Consider the following 21582-nt stretch of genomic DNA (forward strand, 5'->3'; position numbering starts at 1 on the left):
TTGTTTAATACAAAAAAACAGGGAAAGGCTTGAAAAACACTGAGAGTTGAGACTCAGGGTGCAGGGTGAGGGTCTCAGTGCAGGTATTCAGGCTCCATTGAATCCCCCTCTGGTTCTTGTGCTGAAAGAGGGAGTAACAGACAGGAGAAAGGGTTATACACACACAGCACCTATTGGATGGGAAATGCCTTGGGGAGATAAGGTGTTTACTTATATAAAACAGTAGTATTAAACTTACCTTGTGTTTTCACTCTCACTTAAGTCCCTCTCCCTTTGTCATCAATCCAAAATCAGCTGGGCTGCAACATTATACAGACAGGTAATAATCAACAGAATCACAAGGACACAATATGGCTCTGCTAAAAACACTCTTACACGCACCAAAGTTATATTTATCTAATATTTAACTCCCTCCACCCCCGCATACAATCCCGTTTAGAAGCCCCTCTTCTCTAATTCAACATGTTGGACGAAATGACATTAAGAGAACGGAATTTACAATTAAAAGGCTGTTCAACGTGTGTTGCTAACTTGCTTCGGTATGCTAGCTTAATCTGTTATCTGTAAACGTTCCCTAAATCTACTAATTTAGGGATAATCCACTGACATCCTTTAAAACACATGTTCATTTGAATCAGATGTACTGATAATATCCGCAATATAAATCTTTAAACTTCTTCTTACCTTTAAAAGTCCGTCACGAACGGTGTATTATGCTGCAACTCCACAGCTCTGCCAGCCTTGGCGCTAACTTCCGGGGAACGATTGAGAGGCTCCACGATCCGCCATTGCTGTAAAAAAGTGGTCCATTGGAGTGAACGGAGATGTCGTAACTCTTCTATTAAATGGCTCTGGCTACAACCATAGAGGCTACAACGTTAGTTAGTCGTAGTTACTGTACTTGACCCTTTAGCTTTAGCCGTGTTCGTGGTGATATACCAGACAATTAAGATGTCGTGCTGTGCGCTTGAATGTACTAACAGAACTTCCAAGAAGTCTACTCTCAGCTTTTTTCGGTGAGTAAAATGATAATATTATTAGGGCTGTCAGTCGATTAAAATATTTAATCGCGATTAATCGCATGATTGTCCATAGTTAATCGCGATTAATCGCAAATTAATCGCACATTTTTTATCTGTTCTAAATGTACCTTAGAGGAATATTTTTAAAGTTTTTAATACTCCTATCAACATATGAGTGGACAAATATGCTTTATGCTAATGTTTATTATCATTTGAACAATGACAAATATTCTCATGAATATTAAACAACAACCTCTGAACATTACAAATATTCGCCTCAATTCAACCTGGAACCTCTCTCATACAATACAAATGGTGTGTGTGTGTGTGTGTGTGTGTGTGTGTGTGTGTGTGTGTGTGTGTGTGTGTGTGTTGGATCGTTGGAGCTATGTGCTGCCTGGACGCTGCAATCGTGTTGCTGCAATCGTGTTGCTGCAATCATGTTGCTGCAATCATGAGTGTGCTCACTTCTCCTACAATGTCCCGCTGTCTGGCTTCCTGCATAAAGTCAAGTGCTCGGTGCAGTTGTGGCGAAATGTCGCTCCTCTGTTTTCATTTAAACAGCTCCGTATATCCGTTAGCGCAGCTAGCTAGCACCAGATGCTAACAACAACAACAATGCACTTAAGGTCTAACTCTCGCTCGCTCGGGCCACATTACACACACCCTCCCGGTCCTCCCGATGGCCAGTCGGTGCCTGCCGGTGAGCGTGGAAGTGTGGTCTGCCACAAGCGGGCGGCAGGAACGGGGCTGTCAGCAGATGGTATTTTAAACTCGATGCGCTCTGAAACTACGGGGCGGCCGAGGAAAAAAAATACACATGCGTTAATCGCGTTAAAATAATTAGTGGCGTTAAAAAAAAATTGCGTTAACGCGAGCCCTAAATATTATACATGTTAACCCCGTTAGCAGGTGTTTGTGTGCTTGTTAGCTTAGCTTGTTATGTAGCTTATTAGCCAGCTAAGGACGTAACCCTTTATACATGTGTGTATATATATATATATATATATATACAGTTTAGTTTATGATTCAGCCTTGGGTAAGACTTTTATAGTCTATGGCTATGACGCCCATAATGCTAAAGGGGAGCAAATGTTAAAAGGGCACCCAATTATTCCAGTGGTGGCCGCCGGAGTCCGCCGCCGAAGCTAACCGGAGCTGTAGCTAGCCCTTTGCGGCTCCGTTAACTTCGGCCAGCGGCGGAGCCCGGAGTTATAACTGGAGATCAAGGAATGCAGCGACACGCGGACTTGGTTCGCCTGCAGCCCGCTATAGTATTAGCTAAAGAAATGATGTTGAACAAGGCTTATTAAGCTGAACATCGCCACAATTGTTCTGCTATGTATCGGTACTTATTTTATTTTCTTAACGTGTGAATGACAAGCATTAAGAATAACAACAAATAGCTATTTATCTTGCATATTGTCTCGTTTGATTATGAATGTAACGTTTATATAGTGGAACTACACTGTTTTATAAAAACCAAAGTGCCACGCAGTAACTTGGTAGGCCCATGCATGTATTTCAGCAGGAAATGTGCAACCTAGATTACATTTACCAACACAGACTAAGAAATATTTGTAAAAGTTGTTCATGCGTTATTAAGTGAATATGGCATTAACCCTCCTGTTGTCTTTGGGTCGGTTTTCATGTATTTTTGAATAAAGGTTTCCTTTAGGTGATCCAGACAGGCTGGACCAGTGGGTGCTGAACATCCGGAGGAATAAATGGACCCCCAACGTTTCTTCTCGCCTTTGCAGTGAACACCTTGAGAGTCATTCCTTCAGCACGGACTCATGGGTACAGATCCTTTTTAAAAAAACAAAAAAACTTGGTTCCATTTGTGAGTGTAAATTGTTGTTACTAATTAAATACATGTTATACATCATACAATGCTAAATAATTGTTATGGCACAGCTTGCACATCAGTGATGAGTAATATTCTTTTGATTAATGGCCAAATTAAGATTTTGCCAGTTAAGTAAAGAAACATAGAAATCGATTTTTTTGCAAACCATCACATTTCTCTTCAATTTATGCAAAGACTCTTTATCATAGATAGAGAATTGCCATTTCCCCAACATACTCTATGTTAAAAACAGATGAATTATATTACCTTTTTTTACATTATTGTAATAGCAACATTCATTCATCTGTTGTCATCTTATAACTTATTTATCTTAACAGCTATCACTGTAAAAAAAAAGATTTAATTTAATTTTACTATACAATATTTATCTTTACATTCTGTTCTTGCATATGTCTTATTATATTTACGTGTATATAGATTTCTGCCTGCACTAATTTATTATTCTTAATTTAATTTTGAATATCTTTTATTGTTTTATGTCTTATATAACTATGTTGATGATTTTCATTGCCATTCCTACACTGTAGCCTAATGTATGTGCTATGACATAAATCCTTTGAATCTGAATCTTGGAAACACGTAATTGTTGAATAGATTAACTGCATAGTTAACATGTTGGCCCTCTATTGTCTTTTATAATGCACTCTTACATTTAAAACAACATTATTCAAAAGAAAGTTGAATATCTACAGACCTCAAAAAGTTATTTTATGTGTTTTTGTTTATTATTTTTATTAGAGAAGGAGATGCCTGAAAAACACTGCAGTGCCCACCATTTTCTATTTCACCAAAGGCAAAGAACAACAGCCTAGAAGGAAAAGCAGGGTGAGTAGCAATGACGAGGTAAGTGACACTCCTAGTTCGACTGTTAACAGCAATGAGGAGGTTGCAGATGTCGACCATGGTAGTGGTGAAAACAGTCTTGCTGCTGATCAGAGCAATATCATTATGATACAAGGCACACCTGAAGAAGCCTTTGTTGTTCCACATGTGGAGCATAATGACATTCCAACAGTCAATGCTTGTGAGGAGGTTGTTGGTTTGGGTAGCAGCAGCCAACAAACAAAACAAATTGGAAAACAGGCAGACTCCGCCTCTGTTCACTCTTACACTTGGGCTTTAAACTAAGACGGGTCATACTGAATAGTTTGTGCACACATTTCTAACATGTGATCTTTCTTTCATGTAGGACGCTTGAGGGAAGTTGCAACGCCTCGGCCAATGGGATGTCTTCTCCACGTGAAAGAGATTGAAGGCATAATTTATAACTTGAGACAATTTTCCAAAAGGTATGACTTGTATTGGCTTAGGTAGTAATGGATTACATCTAACACAAATCAAGATCGTGTAGAAAAAAAGGAAAGTGTAATCCTTAGTTACATAGGAAAAGATGTAATCGGATTAGTTGTACTTTTTTTAACAATAGGGAAAGTCAGGATTACAATCTTATTCAAAAACTAAAAAGAGCATATATATGTAAAATGATCAAATTGTATCTCTTCTCTGGAAGCGGTACTGTTCTGTAGGCTAATACTTTAATTGTGAATCGATACACCTACTGCCTGAATCTGCTTTATGGTATTATATTATACATTTAAGTAAAAGAATCATATTAATATTTCTTCTCTCCTGTGTTTATTTGCATTGCATTTGATATTGAGGTAATCCAAAACAAAAATAAAGTTATCACGTTACATTACTTTTATATCTTGATACTCACATGAAGTTACTGGTTGTGTTTTTGGCAAGTAGCCCTCTCAACCCTGTACATAAGTTATATCATTTTAATTACTGATACAGTTGTTGCACATCTTTAATTTATTTTCTAGTGTACTTAAGTCATACAATGATTCGAAACCTTTACTTTTCATAAAATGCAAGATGTAACTTTCAATGTGACTTGTGTATTTATCACATTTTCAATGTAAATAGATCTGATTAAATAAAGAGTAAAAGCACAATCTTAAATGTTGACATTTATCATTTTCCTATGCTTATTGTTAATGTACTGTAGTGGTGTTATAAACTAAATGTTGTCCTAAAGGAAATTAAGATGTTTTTTATTTGTTGACAAAAGATTTAAAGTTGATGCTCACAACATGTGGGAACATTTATGGAGAAAAATGTTTCTATTGTAAAACAAATATTTATCTGCATACTGAACAATTTAGAAACTCTCTAAAAGGTATTATCTTCTGTGACGTTACGACCCTGTAGGCCATTGCACTTCATAATTACATTCTATGGTATGCTTATGACATTGATGCCAAAATACATGGGATTAGGGGAGACCTTCTTGTTGTTTGCATTGTCACTGATAAATGACAGCGTAGTATTCATTGTCAAGATTTTGTGTTTTTAAACTTGGGACTCTTTTTAGACTGCTCCGGCTTGGGAAAATATTTGAGCCTTAATGTGTAATGTTTTCTGTATTGTATGGTAAGCTTATCCTTTCATTTGATAGTCCCATTTGGATGTGATAGCTAACATTTTCAGTAAGCAGTAGACAAAAGAAGTGAAAATATGAATGTAATTTATTTTCAATATTTACATAAATACATAATTATTTTAACAAATAAAATAACAAAAAACATCATAACAAATACAAAATGGGCCTGGAGAGCTGCAGAGTCCATTGGGGGAAGAGGGGGGGGGGGGGGGGGGGGGATGTGGGGAAGAGGAAGAGCAGCCATGTTAACAGTGTTATGGCTACAGATGTAATATCTAACTCAACATTAGCCATGACAGTCTGGGCTTAGCAAGGGCCTTAGAATACATACTTTAAAGGCCAAAGACAGTGATACTGACATTTTAGCAGTTCACAGTCTTTGGAGGTGGTCTTTCAGGCAATTGGCTAGTAACTTTAAAAAAATATAATTTCTCCTAGGGGTGAAATGAACTCCATCTCGCAAAAACAGCCCAGGACTGTCATGTCTAATGTTGGAGTGGTCAACAATGGCACCATTTAGGCTATGAATAAAAGTAGCCATAACACTGTTAACAAACTTCCGGGCCTTGTCCATTTTGACAGGATTTGCACCAGCCCTCCACCGGCGCCTCTGGGAGAGCATGATCTTCAAGCCAGGGTGCCGATGGTGAAGCTGGTGCAGGTCCTCCTTCATCTGGTTCAGCAACTGAACACTGGGCACATCCCCCAAGTCATTGCCGCCACAGTGGATGAGGAGGACATCCGGGACTACTCTTCCTCGCAGGGAGTAGGAAAAGAAAGGGAGGACACCTCTCCAGCGCAGTCCACCCCAACTGAACCAGCACACCCTCAGGTCGAGGCCAAGGTTGCTGCTGATGGTCTCTGTAGCTCTCTGGGCTCCACGCCGGACATAGCTGTCTCCGATTATCCATACAGTCACTATGGGAGGAAAATAAATGAGAGTAACAAATGCTTCAGATAATGAGGAATATCAAATTAAGTATAAAGGGTTGCTCATTTTGTTCCTTTGACAATAACATACAAAATAACTATGAAATCACACCTGTATGGTTAAAAGTAACAAGAGAGCAAAACCTCAAAAAACAGATTAACAGCACACAGTTTATATATATATATATTTATATACTGTGTGCTGTTTATCTACAATTGTGCACACATGTATATGTATAGTATGTTTGTGTGTAATGTCAACCATCTGAAGTCATGTAAAGTAAGCCAGGACCATCAACTTACAGGTTGTGCAGTTTGGCGTGGATCTTCTTTTTTCTTAATGCTGAAATAAATAAAAATGGTTTAATCAATATAAAAGCACCTTTCTTTTTCTACAGTCATATTTCATTAATCACATTTAATTCACGCAACACTGGCCATATCTCTGCTAGTTTACAAAGTTTAGTTAAATGACATTTATATTTGAAAAACGGTGAAGCACTTAAAAAACAATTGTATAGTGTAGGTTCAAGAACATTTAAATCAAAAGGACACGTTTTGTAAAGTTACAGGGTATCTTACCTTCAGAATATGCCGGGAACGAGGAGCAGTGACCGCAAGCTGGGTTGTTAGCATAGGTTGTTAGCTTAATACAGAGAGCATATTAGCTTAGCTTCTTAGCCTGAGCTAGGTCTGGAACGTCACGCTCGGTGGCAGCAGGTCCCGCCCTGTCCCGCCTCGGCTCCGCCTCAGCACCGCCTCTTTGCCCTTATTTGGAGCAGGCGGGAGAAGGCGGGAGTTAGACTCTGACGTCACTGTCGAGCCGTTAGTGGCCGACTCCGCCTACTAAGGGCTTCGCGGCAACTCTGCAGAATCCCATGGGTGGCGTCACGGACTCTACGTCCATTTATATATACAGTCTATGTTTTAAACACTTCTCTTAGCTCAGGATGTGTCCCAGCTGCCTTCAAACATGCCGTGGTTAAGCCACTACTTAAAAAGAAAAATCTCGATCCCTCCATTCTCGCAAATTTCAGGCCCATCTCCCAGCTACCCTTTTTATCTAAAGCCCTGGAGCGAGTAGTCTACGCCCAGTTGCAGTCATTTTTAACCACGCATGGTATCCATGAAAAATGTCAGTCTGGCTTTAAACCTATGCATAGTACTGAAACAGCCCTTTTAAGAGTTTTTAATGATCTGCTCTTAGCTGCCGATTCAGGCAGCCCAGCTGTTTTGGTGCTGTTAGATTTAACTGTTGCCTTTGACACTGTGGATCATAGTATCCTGTTGTCATGGCTTGAACAGTCCGCAGGCATTACAGGCTCTGCTCTTGCATGGTTCAGGTCTTATTTGACGGACCGTAGCTTCTCAGTGCAGTTAGGTGTCTTCTCCTCTGCCAAAGCCCCTCTTACCTGTGGGGTTCCCCAAGGCTCGATTCTGGGCCCCATCCTTTTTCTATTGTACATACTGCCTCTAGGTTCAATTCTTACAAAACACAATATCCCCTTCCATTGTTACGCTGATGATGTACAGATCTATCTGCCTCTCAATCCAAAATGCCAACTCATTACAGCAGTTGAAGGACTGCTTAACAGAGATTAAATCCTGGCTGAGCCAAAACTTCCTTACCCTTAATGAGAGTAAGACCGAGGTCATCTTTTTTGGACCCCAACCAACAGTCTCCCCGGTTGATATTCTGGGCTCCCTCAATAAAAATATCCTCCCCTCTGTTATGAACCTTGGAGTGGCCTTCAACAGCGCCTTTAAATTTGATAAGCAGGTTAGCACTGTAGTCAAGACCTGCTTTTTCAAAATACGACTATTGGCTAAGACCCTGTCGTTTTTATTTTTTAAAGACCTAGAAAGGGTTATTAACGCCTTTTTTACCTCGAGACTGGATTACTGCAATGCTCTGTATGTGGGTATGGATCAGGCCTCAATTAGACACCTCTAGCTAGTTCAGAATGCAGCTGCACGTCTTCTCACTGGCCATAAAAAGCGCGACCATATCACCCCAATTCTGGCTTCATTGCACTGGCTTCCAGTTCGGTTCAGAATAGATTTTAAACTACTTTTATTTGTTTTTAAAGCCCTAAATGGGCTGGCTCCTGCCATATAGCCGAACTCCTCCATCGCTACACCCCAGGCAGAGCCTTAAGGTCGGCTGATCAGCTGTTGTTGATAGTGCCTAAGACCAGGCTTAAAACCCGAGGGCATCGAGCTTTCGCAGCGGCTGGCCCTAGGCTCTGGAATACTTTGCCCCTCCATATGAGGTCGGCCCAGACCCTGTTTTTTTTTTTTTAAATCAACACTTAAAACTCACTTTTTCTCTTTGGCTTTTGTTTAATTATCTATTTATTCATTTATTTAGTTATTTATTTATTAATTTAGTTCTTTATTTTAATATTTATAACATAACATAGGATTTCATAAAGTATTTTTAAAATAGTTTATACATTATTCAAATATAGGAATAGTAGATAGGATTACTTAAAATATAGTACCTTATATTTCATCTTTTTTCCCTTTAGACCCTTGCGGTTTATTCTTAAAAATCCTTACCCTTACACACCCCCCATTTTCCCTCTGCTGGTCTATGGCCTTGTAGAGGATAAGGGGATACAGAGTCGCTTAGATAAGCGGGGGAGTGCATCTGACGAAGAGATAGGTTGTTGTGCTCCCTATCTCTGTTTCTTATCCTATATCTAATAGAACTGCTCTGGTCTTGATAGATTTAGTGGGGAAGTTCATGAGATCTTTCTAGAGGGTTATCAAGAATAACTTTTATGACCTTTTCCCTCTCTGTCTGTGTCTGTGTATTCTCTTGTTCCGATTAACCCAGCCAAATCTTTTTTCTTGTTTTGTATCTATATCTAAGCCGGGATCCGGAGTCGAGGCTGATCCTCTTGCTGTAGTCCTGTGTCTTGGATCCTCTATCCTGAGTTCTGGATTAAGTCGTGGACTTCGGGTCGTGGCTGAACCTGTCTCTGCGGTCCTGCCTTGGGTCTCATCATGCTGTTCCCTGATGGCTTCCACAGGATTGTAGCTGACATCCTCGTGGATTCATCTTCTTATTACAGACACATGCATTTCCTAACATTCGGTCTATATGCTGTAAAATGTATTATCTCTTGGATTTACACACGGCATCTATTGCACGTCTGTCCGTCCTGGGAGAGGGATCCCTCCTCTGTTGCTCTCCCTGAGGTTTCTCCCATTTTTCCCTTTAAACTGTGGGTTTTCTCTGGAAGTTTTTCCTTGTACGATGTGAGGGTCTAAGGATAGAGGGTGTCGTTTTTCTCATACTGATATTCTGAACAATCTGTGCTGTTGTATTTGCTGTAAAGTGTCTCTACTGTAGGCTATTTTTATTTTATGTACAGCACTTTGGCTCGAACAAAAATCGTTTATAAATGTGCTATATAAATAAAACTTGATTTGATTTGATTTATCTCTATTATGGTACAGACTTAAAGAGCCTGTGACACGGTTTTCCCCCATCATCCAAACCCATCAATTTGAGTAAATATGGTCCCCTTGAAAACCGTTACTGAACTGATTTTGGATATTTGTACTTTGATAACCGTTAATCTGCCTTCAATGTTGACAATTTTCTGGATCTTCTCGCGGATTCTTCAAGTCCCGCCAAATGATGGGTGACGTCATTGCGGGCACAGCGCTCCAGCTGCACCGTCCAGGATCCCAGCATCTGCATGTAAACCTTTATATATATACAGTCAGATGTAAACGCACGACGGCGCACACAGCAGCAAGCTCAGACAGCGATGACAGGTTAATGTTGAACGTGTCTGAGAGCTCATATGAGGCTGAAGGATCGGTTTATGTTGTATCTGTTAGAAGTTTAGGAATGAGGTGCGTCAATATGGGCGATCATATGGTCATGTAGCCAGTGGTGGAATGGGACTAAAAATCATCCCGGGACTCTCGACCGGCCCACTTCGGTACCGCTAGTAAATTGTCAACGGGGGGAGCGGGGGATGTAAAATACAAATATAATGTATAATGTCTGTGTCTTTGACATTAGCGCTGCTAGCCACCTGTGCCCTGTACTACGAAGCCAGTTCAACAGACCCTGGATATGTTTGAGTAACAAACAAACTAACAACAAACTAACAAACGAGATCTCGCTAAGCGGTCCTACGACGCTGGTTATCAACTCGGTAAATCAAGCCAGGGTTTCTCTCTCCAGCTGAGAGCGCGTTCACGTCTAAGACACGAGTGGATCTGACTTTAATTACATTTGTCTCGAGTGTTTCGTCAACATAATGTGTTAAATAATACTTCTGCATACAGTCTGTGACACTGTGAGTGTTGCACGGCCAGATGAGGCTGGAGAAGCTGACTCAGATAAGGAAATATATGATATATTATGATATTATATGATCGATGATCTGATTGATGATGTAATATGAATGATAAGTGCGACACGTCGGCGTCTTCTCTGCATGGCAGTTTAAACTGTATTTTCTTTATCCTGTAATATGACTTGAGAGATTTAAACTCCGCACACTGAGTGGATCTCTTTTCTATAGACGCCGGAGGCGGGCAGCGTCAGGTAAAAGAAGTTATTTAGCCTTCTCAAACCTGAGCCTCACGCGCCGCCTATGGGGGATGTGCTAGTTACTTATCCGACCGGCCCACTTCGGTACCGGCCCATCGGGATTCGTCCCGATGGCCAGTCCGCCACTGCACCCAGCCCACGTAAACTGTCAACGGGGGGAGCCTCGCTGCGGGGAAACGGTGGACCTAGTGTCCCGATCGGAGTGGGAATAATAATAATAATCCGTGCATTTTATCCATTAATTTCCCCAACATTGTGGTAAAAAACCACACGTTTAATCCACGTTGGTGTACTACAACTACAAAAAGCATCGGTTTGTTTTCTCATCAGTAAATGCAGACCGGCTCAAACAAACGATTTTTAATCATCATCCTCACTCATCATTTAATGTATCATATGTTCGCCGCATTGACATGAAAGCACTAATAAATGTAGTTTCATCCACTTGAGTTTATAACCACAAAAATAATCGATTTGTTTTTATATCACATCCGACGGGAGGAAATTCAGCAGCTCTCACTCCCGATTTTTAATCCTAATGTAATCATCATCTTCACCACGATCATTTATGTTTATGTCGCCGAATTGACATGAAAGCACTGACAAATATGAATATACTGTAGTCAACTTCATTAAAACGTTATTAACGTGCCTAAACTCAGTAATTCACCATTTCTACGCATGACAACACACTTTGTCCGTGTTTGGCTCTCGAAGCGTTCCCGCATTGACGTCACTTCCGGCTTCCCCCAAAACTTCAAAATGAGTGAAGGAATTTCCCCGCGATGTTCGAAATTATTGATATTTAACGAAACGGTATCGCTTTTTCTTTTTTAAACTGACGGTTCGAGATTACTAGTAGCCCAATATTTCATTGCACAACAGTTGTTGGGATGGTGTCACAGGCTCTTTAAGGCACTGCTGTGATTCAACAACCAACCAACCACAGAACTGCAGATCTCTTGTGGCCATTTGCGAACACATTTTTAGCACACAAACACATCACAATTTCTATTTCATTGTACTTAAAGTTCATATAAAACTCACAAGTCTATATCAGGTCTACATGCTTTTATTTGGCACAATGTTTACAGCTCGTCTTGAGGGTCCTGATATGAAGACAACAAAAGCAAAGAAAAAGGGATTTTCAATAGACATTTACATTTGTGTCAAGATAATTTGTCATTGACAACCCTATACTTCAGTACTAAGAGCTGATCGTCTGGTGTCCCCTGACTGTGTGTCACTGTGGGATCCTGAGACTTCCTCCTGGAAGGCAGTCTCCAGTACAGCCAGGATGGATTTACAGACCTTATTCTTGAAATCTTGACCCATGAACACATACAGCAGTGGGTTTAGGCAACTGTTGAGAAAGGCCAGGTTGGTTGCTATAGGGACCCCAATGGTGATGACATAGCCTAATGTTTCACTGTGTTGAGAGAAATTCACCAGCTCAATTAAAGCCATGATGTGAAAAGGAGCCCAGCACAGGAAAAAAGTGGTGATAACTGCAGCGATGATCTTAAAAGGACGACTTGATTGGCTGGCCAGGGTGCGGTTTCTTCTGAGACGATGGATTATCACAGCATAGCAGGAGACAATGACAGTGAAGGGGACAACGAATCCCAGGAGGAGCTGGGTGATGGTCATGGCCTGATGACGTAACAGACGCAGCTGATTCACAGATTCTGTTACATAGTCATCAGAAAGAGCATAGTTGTCGAAGCAATTGATGATGTCTTGATAGAAATATGATGGCGCAGTGTCCCTAAACACGAAGTATGGAGCGCTGAGAGTCAGAGCCAGTACCCAAACACCCAGACTCACACAGGACGCCTTGCGTACACTTCGGTGGTTCTGGGCCCAGGCGGGCCACACCACAGACACACATCTGTCCACACTGATCACCATCAGGATGTAGACACTGGCAAAGATGTTCAGAAAGCTTATAGTTCTGTTCAGCTTGCACATGAACTTGCCGAAGGGCCAGTGAAAATTCATAGCTATGTAAACAACACTCAGCGGTAAACGTGCTGTGAAGAGGAAGTCGGCTATGGCGAGGTTGAGGAACCAAACTGTGGTAACTGTTTTCTGCATCTTGAATCCGGTCACCCAGATAACCACTCCATTCCCGAGCACACCGAGAACAAAGGTCAGGCAGTAAATTACAAGGGACATGGTGTTGAGAGACTCTCTCAGATCAGCATACTTGTCAGTAAACACAGAGCCATTATTTTCAGACACGTCTGTTGTGTTGATGTTATAAGGAGGGGTAGCTGTCATCTCCATTGTTGCATTGAAACCTGCAATAGCGATATGAGAAAACATGAAGAAAGGTCTCAAGCAAGTCTTGAAGTGTAACATAATCGATCACAGTAAAAGCAAAGAATCCATATATATATATGTATATAATCCATCTTTACATAAACAATACTGTTTAATACTGTGTTGCTTATCCTGTCTATAATTCATGTATTGCAATATGCATTATGCTAATCTTTTAATAATAATAAAATGTTAGTACATCAAAAATCAATTGGATAAAACTTCCACCTCTAAAGCAAAATCCCTGCAAGTCTGGAGATTCAAAGAATTTTTTTAAATAAAATACGAGATTAGCCAAATCACAGAATTGCACAGAATACTTCAGAATAAAATCTTGTCATTTGACTTGATGATAAATTAACATTAAATGATGTATAGACGTGATTGCTGATACACTTTAACTCAGGCTTAAATATCAACTGCCTCTCTCTGTGGTGTAGGCTGTGGGGATTTCAGACATGAACATGCTTGTTCTCTCTTGAGGTTAATCTAAAAAATGCCTTTGCTGTCAGTGCTGCACTCTCATGGAATAATCTGTAATGTCATCTGAACTCCAAACAAAGCGTCTACTCTCCAGACCTTTAAAATAGGTACTGTTCTTTGCGTGTTTGACTATTTTCACTGACACTGAAACTTGTTAACTGTAAGTTTTCTCTCTTCTTTTTTCTTGTACATTATTACACTAAACTGTAACAAAGGCGTTTCATAAAAAAAAAGAAATACAAATCTAAATTGCCATCTGCTATAGGAACATGTTTTGTTGACCAAAAGCTTAAAAATGTACAAACTGTTTTCAAACCATTGGCCCACAAACAAGTAAGCCATCTGAAAAATAAATAAAGCTTTATTATTTATATTGAAGCATTTTCAATAGCTCTCTATACCTCTAAACCCAAAATAAATATTCATGTTCCCTTTCAACAACCTCTTCAGATTAATCTAGTTTTAAAAAATCGTACACATACCTTCCTTGAGGTTCTCCATTTGGTTGAGGATTGATCTGTAGCAGAAGTAATAAGGTTGGCAGAATAATATTAGCTAACCTGTGGGTAGGGACACTATTGACCAACTTGAGGGCGGAGACACTGGCACAATCTATCCATCATCCAAAAAAGAAGAAGAAATCTCCTAAAGTCTATTCAATATTCAACGGTCACATTTAAACTATTTAAGCACTGTAATTACATTTTCTCCTCATTTTCTAAAACAACACATTGGCTTTATTGATATGATTTATACAGTGCAAAATAAGTAAAGAATGCTACATGTTACTGTTTTTAGTGGCACATACTGTATACATTTGTCAGTCAAATCAACAACACGTAGGTTCGATATTCTAATGCCCCTCCCTTTACCCTGCGCAAGAAAGTCGGAGCATCATCTTTTAATAATTTAGTTTCCCAACAGTTAATAAAGTAGCAGTTTACTCCCTGCTTTACAATTTCAACTAGAAGCTGGAGACATGTACTGTGCTGCCTCTGTACGTCTGTCCGTGCAAGCCAAAAGAGAACTGAAATCAGATTGTTTCTTTCTCTGTCATGTTGTTTTGATAAATATTATATAAGGGAAGTTCAACCACTCTAGTTTCATCCTGTTTTATAATATCAAGCTAATTTCCTTTAATATTTTGAAAGACATCGTGACACTGCAGTTAAGTGCTTCCTCATATATGCAACATTTTGAAGAAGCACACATCGCTTCCAAAGTAAGTGTTGGTAACACTTTCAACTACTTACACTGCTATACTAATATTACTACTACTACTACAAGTACTATTATACATTATATAAATAGCACCATACCATAAAACATACTTTTGAATTTTCCTTCATTCCTAATGTTTAACTTTCATTTGAAGTTGACCCCATCGATGAATTTCAGCTTTTATCAATCCAATTGATAAACTATAACTTAGTAAGTGGACTTTTTGCAGACATTATTGGAGCTGTTTAATATCTGAACTCACTAGTTTGGACTTTATTTAAACATGTCTACAATTCACAGTATACTACCCTCATTAGCAGCAGAGTATTGGCCAACACTTATCTTTACTTTTAGATCATATTAAGCAACAACTTAAAGCTCACAATGACTTACAAAATACTTTGTATAAGGGTTGTATAGTCTTTACATAAGGAATGTATTTATTTATTTATAAATAAGTTATCATAAATACTTTGTCACCTACAAATTCACCATTAACGTTTCATCTGAATTGTAGGACCAAAGGTAGAAGCCATAATTACAGAGTATGGCACTGAAAGCCTACTCAAAATATTTATACATAATCACAAAAGACTGATGATTTTCCCACTTCCTGACTACTTGACTGAATGGCTTCAATGCTGCAAACAGTGCTACAAATCCTTTCGCACTATTAGAGGTAGGTCTATATCAAAGGCTGCTGATGAATCAAGTGTTGTCTTTCCCCTCTTGAAGTTTTCTGTCCTTGATCTGAGAAGCGCCTGATGTGTGAAACAGCTCCCTCTACTGGCCGAATCTTATAACACCAACAATAACAACTTATACAAATAAGGTCATCCTGTGTTTGGTTTATTTTTACGATAACTTTTTATTTTGTGTGACACCAGATTATTTGGATCGACAAAGGATAAAGACATAAGAGGCTCACTATTTGATGGAGTTAAGTGGTGATTATGAAATGGAAACAGTCAAGTGAAATAACATTTTAATAATGAAAATAATGGTAACAACACAAAAGCAGTCTTTATCAGCTTCTATGGTACATTTGGACATGTCTAAAACTAAATATTAAAAACGTTTTATCATTTACATTGTTTACATAATATAAAATATTGTATAGAAACTTCATGTTAAATCACATCTGCCACACCATACCAAAGTCATACAAATCATAGAAAATGTTTGCCATTCCCTTATATTCCATCAAAAATAGTTAATTGATGTTATCAAACATGCCAAATATTCACTGATTGCTTTTAAATAGATAATATTTTGTCTTTTTTGATTGTAAACTGGATATATTATCTTTTTAGGCAGTTACAAATCAAGACACAAGTACATGGCCTCCTTGGCTCTGGGAAAGGGTTATTTTTAAAGAAAATGTGTTTGCTCGATAATAAATCTGAAAATTATACATTTAAATGATCAGATTATTACACATTATGCATTTACTCACATTGACTTATGCACTTTTAAAATCACTATGATTTAAAGATCAATCGATGCCAAGTATACAATGTAGCTGCTATTTTAAGCACAAAGGTGAAAAGATTATTATTAGGCTTACATTAGCCTTTCCTAGAGCTGAATACAAATGATTAAAGAAATGTTTAAAGCATGCAGTAGACATGTAGCAGTTGAATGTTAAACAACATGAAAAATAGACATAACATGAATGATTTTTAATGAGAATTATTATACAGAATAAATGAATAATAAGAACACCAAGTGTAAGTATCAGCCCACTTAATTTCCCTTTATGAACCCAAAGATGGCCTTTTGTTGCATCTTGGATGCATTGGTTCAGATGTTTGAAGGGCAAGTTCCTCAGTTAATTGCTATTGATTTTCAATATTTAAAACATACTTTATTCTATGGCAAGGAAACAGTAGTCCATTATATTATAACTTGCCGTAGTTTCAAAGTGCATTATCTCCCAAATGCATTAAAAAAAGGATCTAGAAGTTGTAGTTTAATATTAACCTGTGTCTGCTCTAACAGATTGTAAATACTTTGGGTGAAGTTGTTAATCATGTAACTAATATCAATACAGGTACCAGTACCAGGTGCTATGTTTAAAACTTACACCATTTTTACATATCGCCTTGAGCGTTTTCAAGCTTAGCTCCAAAACCAAAGCTTAGTAATTTGTTATATACAGTGACATCTATGTACAATTACAGTATCCATATCATTGACATCTTTATACCTCGGCATCAGAAACAGACTTGTCTTTGCTCCGACTCGTGACCATTGAGTTTGTGTAGGTATAAGAGCGAGAAACCTCTTCCTGGAAAGCAGTCTCCAATACATTCAGGATGGATTTACGGACCTTATCCTTGAAGTCTTGGCCCATGAACACATACAGCAGTGGATTCAGGCAACTGTTGAGAAAGGCCAGGCTGGTTGCTATAGGAACTCCAATGTTGATGACATGGTCTAATATTTCACTTGAATGAATAGCCATGTGATTTACCAACTCAATTAAAGCCATGATGTGATAAGGAGCCCAGCACAGGAAAAAAGTGGTGATAACTGCAGCGATGATCTTAAAGGGGCGACTGGATTGGCTGGCCAGGGTGCGGTTTCTTCTGAGACGATGGATTATCACAGCATAGCAGGAGACAATGACAGTGAAGGGGACAACGAATCCCAGGAGGAAGCGGGTGAGGGACATGGCCTGATGGCGAAAATGACGCAGCTGATTCACAGATTCTGTTACATAGTCATCAGAAAGAGCATAGTTGTTGAAGCAATTGATTATATCATCATTGTTATATGATGGCGCAGTGTCCCTAAACACAAAGTATGGCGTGCTGAGAATCAGAGCCAGTACCCAAACACCCAGACTCACACAGGACGCCTTGCGTACACTTCGGTGGTTCTGGGCCCAGACGGGCCACACCACAGACACACATCTGTCCACACTGATCACCATCAGGATGTAGACACTGGCAAACATGTTCAGAAAGCTTATAGTGCTGTTCAGCTTGCACATGAACTTACCAAAAGGCCAGTGAAAATTCATAGCTGTGTACACGACACTCAGAGGCAGGAATGCTGTGAAGAGGAAGTCGGCCACAGCGAGGTTGAGGAACCACACTGTGTTAACTGTTTTCTTCATCTTGAATCCGGTCACCCAGATAACCACTCCATTCCCGAGCACACCGAGAACAAAGGCCAGGCAGTAAACAATGAGAGACATGATGTTGAGAGACTGTCTCAGCTCAGCATGCTCTTCCTTGAAATCAAACTCATCCTCATCTTCATAATAAGAGCCATTTCTACCATTGTCATCAGTTGAATTGATGAGATAGAAAGGAGTCGCTGTCATTAGATCCATCATTGTCTTAAGACCTGCAAAAAAAGCAAACAAAGCAACAAATTAAACCTTTAAGTATTTTATCTAGATGGGAAAAAAAGTCCCTAATAATACTTAAGCGTAATGTTTTCATAAATAATGTTCACAAAAAGGCCAATATTAAATGCTATTCACATGGACATGACTATAGTCCCAATTTCTATTTGGACTTTATGTATCTCACGTGAGATACAAGACAACAAGACAAATATTTCCTAAGAAAAACTTTCCTAACTTTCTGTGCTAGTTCGAGGTTTCATAAAATGACTCTAAAATGTACACTTGAGTAAGTAAGTTTCGCTAGTCTACATGCAGACATGCATAGTAAGGCGCGCACATTTCATACTGAGTTAATTTACATCAGTGCACATATGAGACGGAAATACATACATAATTTAACCATTAAACCACTGTTGAATTAAAGCAAGAGTCCTTAGGCCTGATAAACAGGAGTCAAAACCCAGGTCAGAGGCTTAATTAACAATATCTGCATGTAACTGAGTTAAAAAGTCCACCTCAAAGAATCGCAAATCTCTGATACGAAAACTGTTGCCAGTTTTCTGCATTTCTGCAGTATTCTGCATCGGATGCTTTTATTGACTAATTCCGCCTGAGCTACGGTTCCTGAGGATAACAAAGGTACAGCACCTACCGTTCTCAAAGCGCCTGTTTGAAGAGGATGTGTCTTCGTTGCAGAAGACACCAGACAAATCTGACTAGTCTGTGGACTTCGTGAAGATCTGATCCCTGACTCCTTAAATATGTGACGTCATTGCACTCATCGAGGCGGGACCTCAGGCTGCACCCCCCCCCCCCACCCCTAAAAACCATTAAACCTCTTGTACTTTATTATTGTATACAGTTTCAGTAAATATGGTTATACATTTTCTAAAACAAAACACAATTTCGACTTCATTTAAAGACGTTGATACATTCAGATTGAAGATGAGTATATGTGTATATAGTTAGTCATGACATGCTGTTTTCTCAATACTAGAGTCTGACGCAAAAATCATGCCAGGACATGCCTTCTTCTCGAAAAAGCCAAACAACAGACATTTGGGAAACTCCAAAAGTGAAAACACAAAGTAACCAAACAACTAAATACATAAATTGCGGGTTGTAAATATGACTGAGAGACAGAGATGAGCAGTGGCCTCTCATGTGCCCCAGTGATCCTGCTGCGTAATGTGTTTTTCTCATTGTGGGTTGACCTCATGCTGGCTTGAGGTTAAGTGTCTTTGTCACTGTGCAAATTAACATCTGAAGACGTAGGTTACTTATTTTTAATGTCCTCCTCTCTTTACCCTGCAGCGGAACGTCACTGCAACATCTGTCGATAATTTAGGGTTGCCGTGAAGTTATATAAAATAGCAGGCTACTCCCTCTGTGCCCCTGTCCAATTGATGCTGGACACACAACTATGCCTCTGATTTAAACCGGAAAACAAAAACAGCATCCAATTTTGCACTTTAAAGGTCACCCATTATTCAAAATTCACTTTTTCATGTCTTTTATACATAAACATGTGTCCCCTCTGTGTAAAGAGATTCAGGAAAAAAGATTCCCTCTCTTTTTATATAAAAACTAGGGCTGTCAAACGATTAAAATGTTTAATCAGATTTGTTAGGATTTGTCTGTGTTGGTATTTTTCTTGTCCTTTTCTATCTTTGGGTTTCCTGTTTTATTTTGTAAAGTGTTCACCCCCGTTTCCTGCCTGTTTGCTTTCTGTCGGTTTCCCTCTCTGATTACCCAATTGTGTTCACCTGGTACCTATGTGTTTTCTCCTCCCTCCTCACCTGTCTCATGTTTATGTGATTAGTCCTGGGTGTATTTAAGTTCTGGGTTTTCTGTCTCTCTTTGTCGGGTTGTCTTGTGTATTGGCTTGTCCTCGGTGAGTGTTCTGTTCTGTATTTGTCAGTATAGCCTTGGAATAAAGGAATTATTTTTACGTTAATCTGCATTTGGGTCCTACCTGCTTCACACACTGTAACAAGATTAATCACAGCTTAAAAATGAATTAATCATGATTAATCACCATTCGAACTATGTCCAAAATATGCCATTTATTTATGTATATTGTTGTGGGAATGGAAAGATAAATGAAAGAAGGTGGATATATTTTTCTGTGTGTCAAAATGAAAGATAGCCCACACACCCAGGGCTGTTTCTTCCTATATGCGGACTATGCGGGGGCATAGGGCCCCCCATAGGCCCCTAAGCTTTTTTTTATTCATCCGAAAAACAAAAAAAGTTTAATTCATACACACAAAGATGAACAAAATTAGTAGAAGTGGGAGGGCTGAAGCATAGCTTGTGGAAAGTAGCCCTCCCGTGCATCATCCTAATACAGCGGCATTATTGCATCACAAATGTATAGAAATGAAGGAGTATAAAGAAAACAGGAGAAAAGATTAAATAAAAGTTAGGTCAGGAAAACAATAAATGCATATATATATATATATATTAGGGCTGTCAGTCGATTAAAATATTTAATCGCATGATTGTCCATAGTTAATCGCAAATTAATCGCACATTTTTGATCTGTTCTAAATGCACCTTAGAGGAATATTTTTCAAGTGTTTAACACTTATGTGGTTTGGAACTGCTTTTGAATGTTATTAGGCATTTTGTTATGGAAAATGTTGTGCATAATCAGTACTGTTTTAAGCTGTACTATCTCAACACATTTTAATAGATTGAGTTTTTTTTAAATATGGGAGTTGTGTGTTCATATTTACCAACACCACAGACTATTCGTAATCCCTTTTTTTGGGATGTTATTATTTTTTGTAGATTTGTTGAGTACGTGTCTCCCCATATTTCGGAGCAGTAGTAAAGGTAAGGGAGAAATAGACTGTTATAAAGAGTATCTTCTCTTCAAGAATGTTCTTAGTATGATACAAAATACCTATTGTTTTTGACAGTTTACTCTGTACATAATTTATATAATGCTTCCAATTGAGTTTTTCGTCAACAAGCAGTCCTAAAAATGTACATGCACCAACTTTTTCTATCTCTGTATTGCAAATCCATATAATGCAGTCATTTCTACTCTCAGACTTCGCTGCTGCTCACCTGAGGAACAGGTTACACGCCGTCAGCGCTGAGACGTGATCCACCTTTGCTGAGTTCCGGATGTGAGCCACGTTCAACCTCATCCACCACAGCGGACCCGAGTTCCACTAAAGGCTCGTCGGGAAGGGTTTCAGGAGCCACTCCACACTGGGCGAATCACTTCTGGGATCCTACTTTTGCCCGCCGAGTGGATTTAGCACGAGAGGGAGCAACTCTTGCAGAGATAAAGAGTTGGAAGTGTGGTCCCGGCTCTCCTCTCGC

General features: G+C 39.2%; 2 protein-coding genes and 1 long non-coding RNA gene across 3 annotated transcripts in view; 1 reads left to right on the forward strand and 2 right to left on the reverse strand.

Annotated features, from left to right (window-relative positions):
• LOC139435333 (uncharacterized) overlaps positions 1-21582 on the forward strand; it is a 131049-nt gene that overhangs the window by 95620 nt on the left and 13847 nt on the right. The window lies entirely within an intron of this gene.
• On the reverse strand, positions 11917-14181 carry LOC117461260 (chemerin-like receptor 1). The gene is made up of 2 exons (XM_034103072.2): positions 14144-14181; positions 11917-13156 (listed from the first exon to the last, which is right to left on the reverse strand). Exons 1-2 carry the CDS (start codon positions 14160-14162, stop codon positions 12048-12050), a joined length of 1128 nt encoding a protein of 375 aa, XP_033958963.2. The 5' UTR covers positions 14163-14181; the 3' UTR covers positions 11917-12047.
• LOC117461100 (chemerin-like receptor 1) lies at positions 16550-18966 on the reverse strand. The gene is made up of 2 exons (XM_034102804.1): positions 18896-18966; positions 16550-18239 (listed from the first exon to the last, which is right to left on the reverse strand). Exon 2 carries the CDS (start codon positions 18226-18228, stop codon positions 17086-17088), a length of 1143 nt encoding a protein of 380 aa, XP_033958695.1. The 5' UTR covers positions 18229-18239; positions 18896-18966; the 3' UTR covers positions 16550-17085.

Source organism: Pseudochaenichthys georgianus, chromosome 16 (genome assembly GCF_902827115.2).
Source record: "Pseudochaenichthys georgianus chromosome 16, fPseGeo1.2, whole genome shotgun sequence".
Lineage (NCBI taxonomy): Eukaryota > Metazoa > Chordata > Actinopteri > Perciformes > Channichthyidae > Pseudochaenichthys > Pseudochaenichthys georgianus.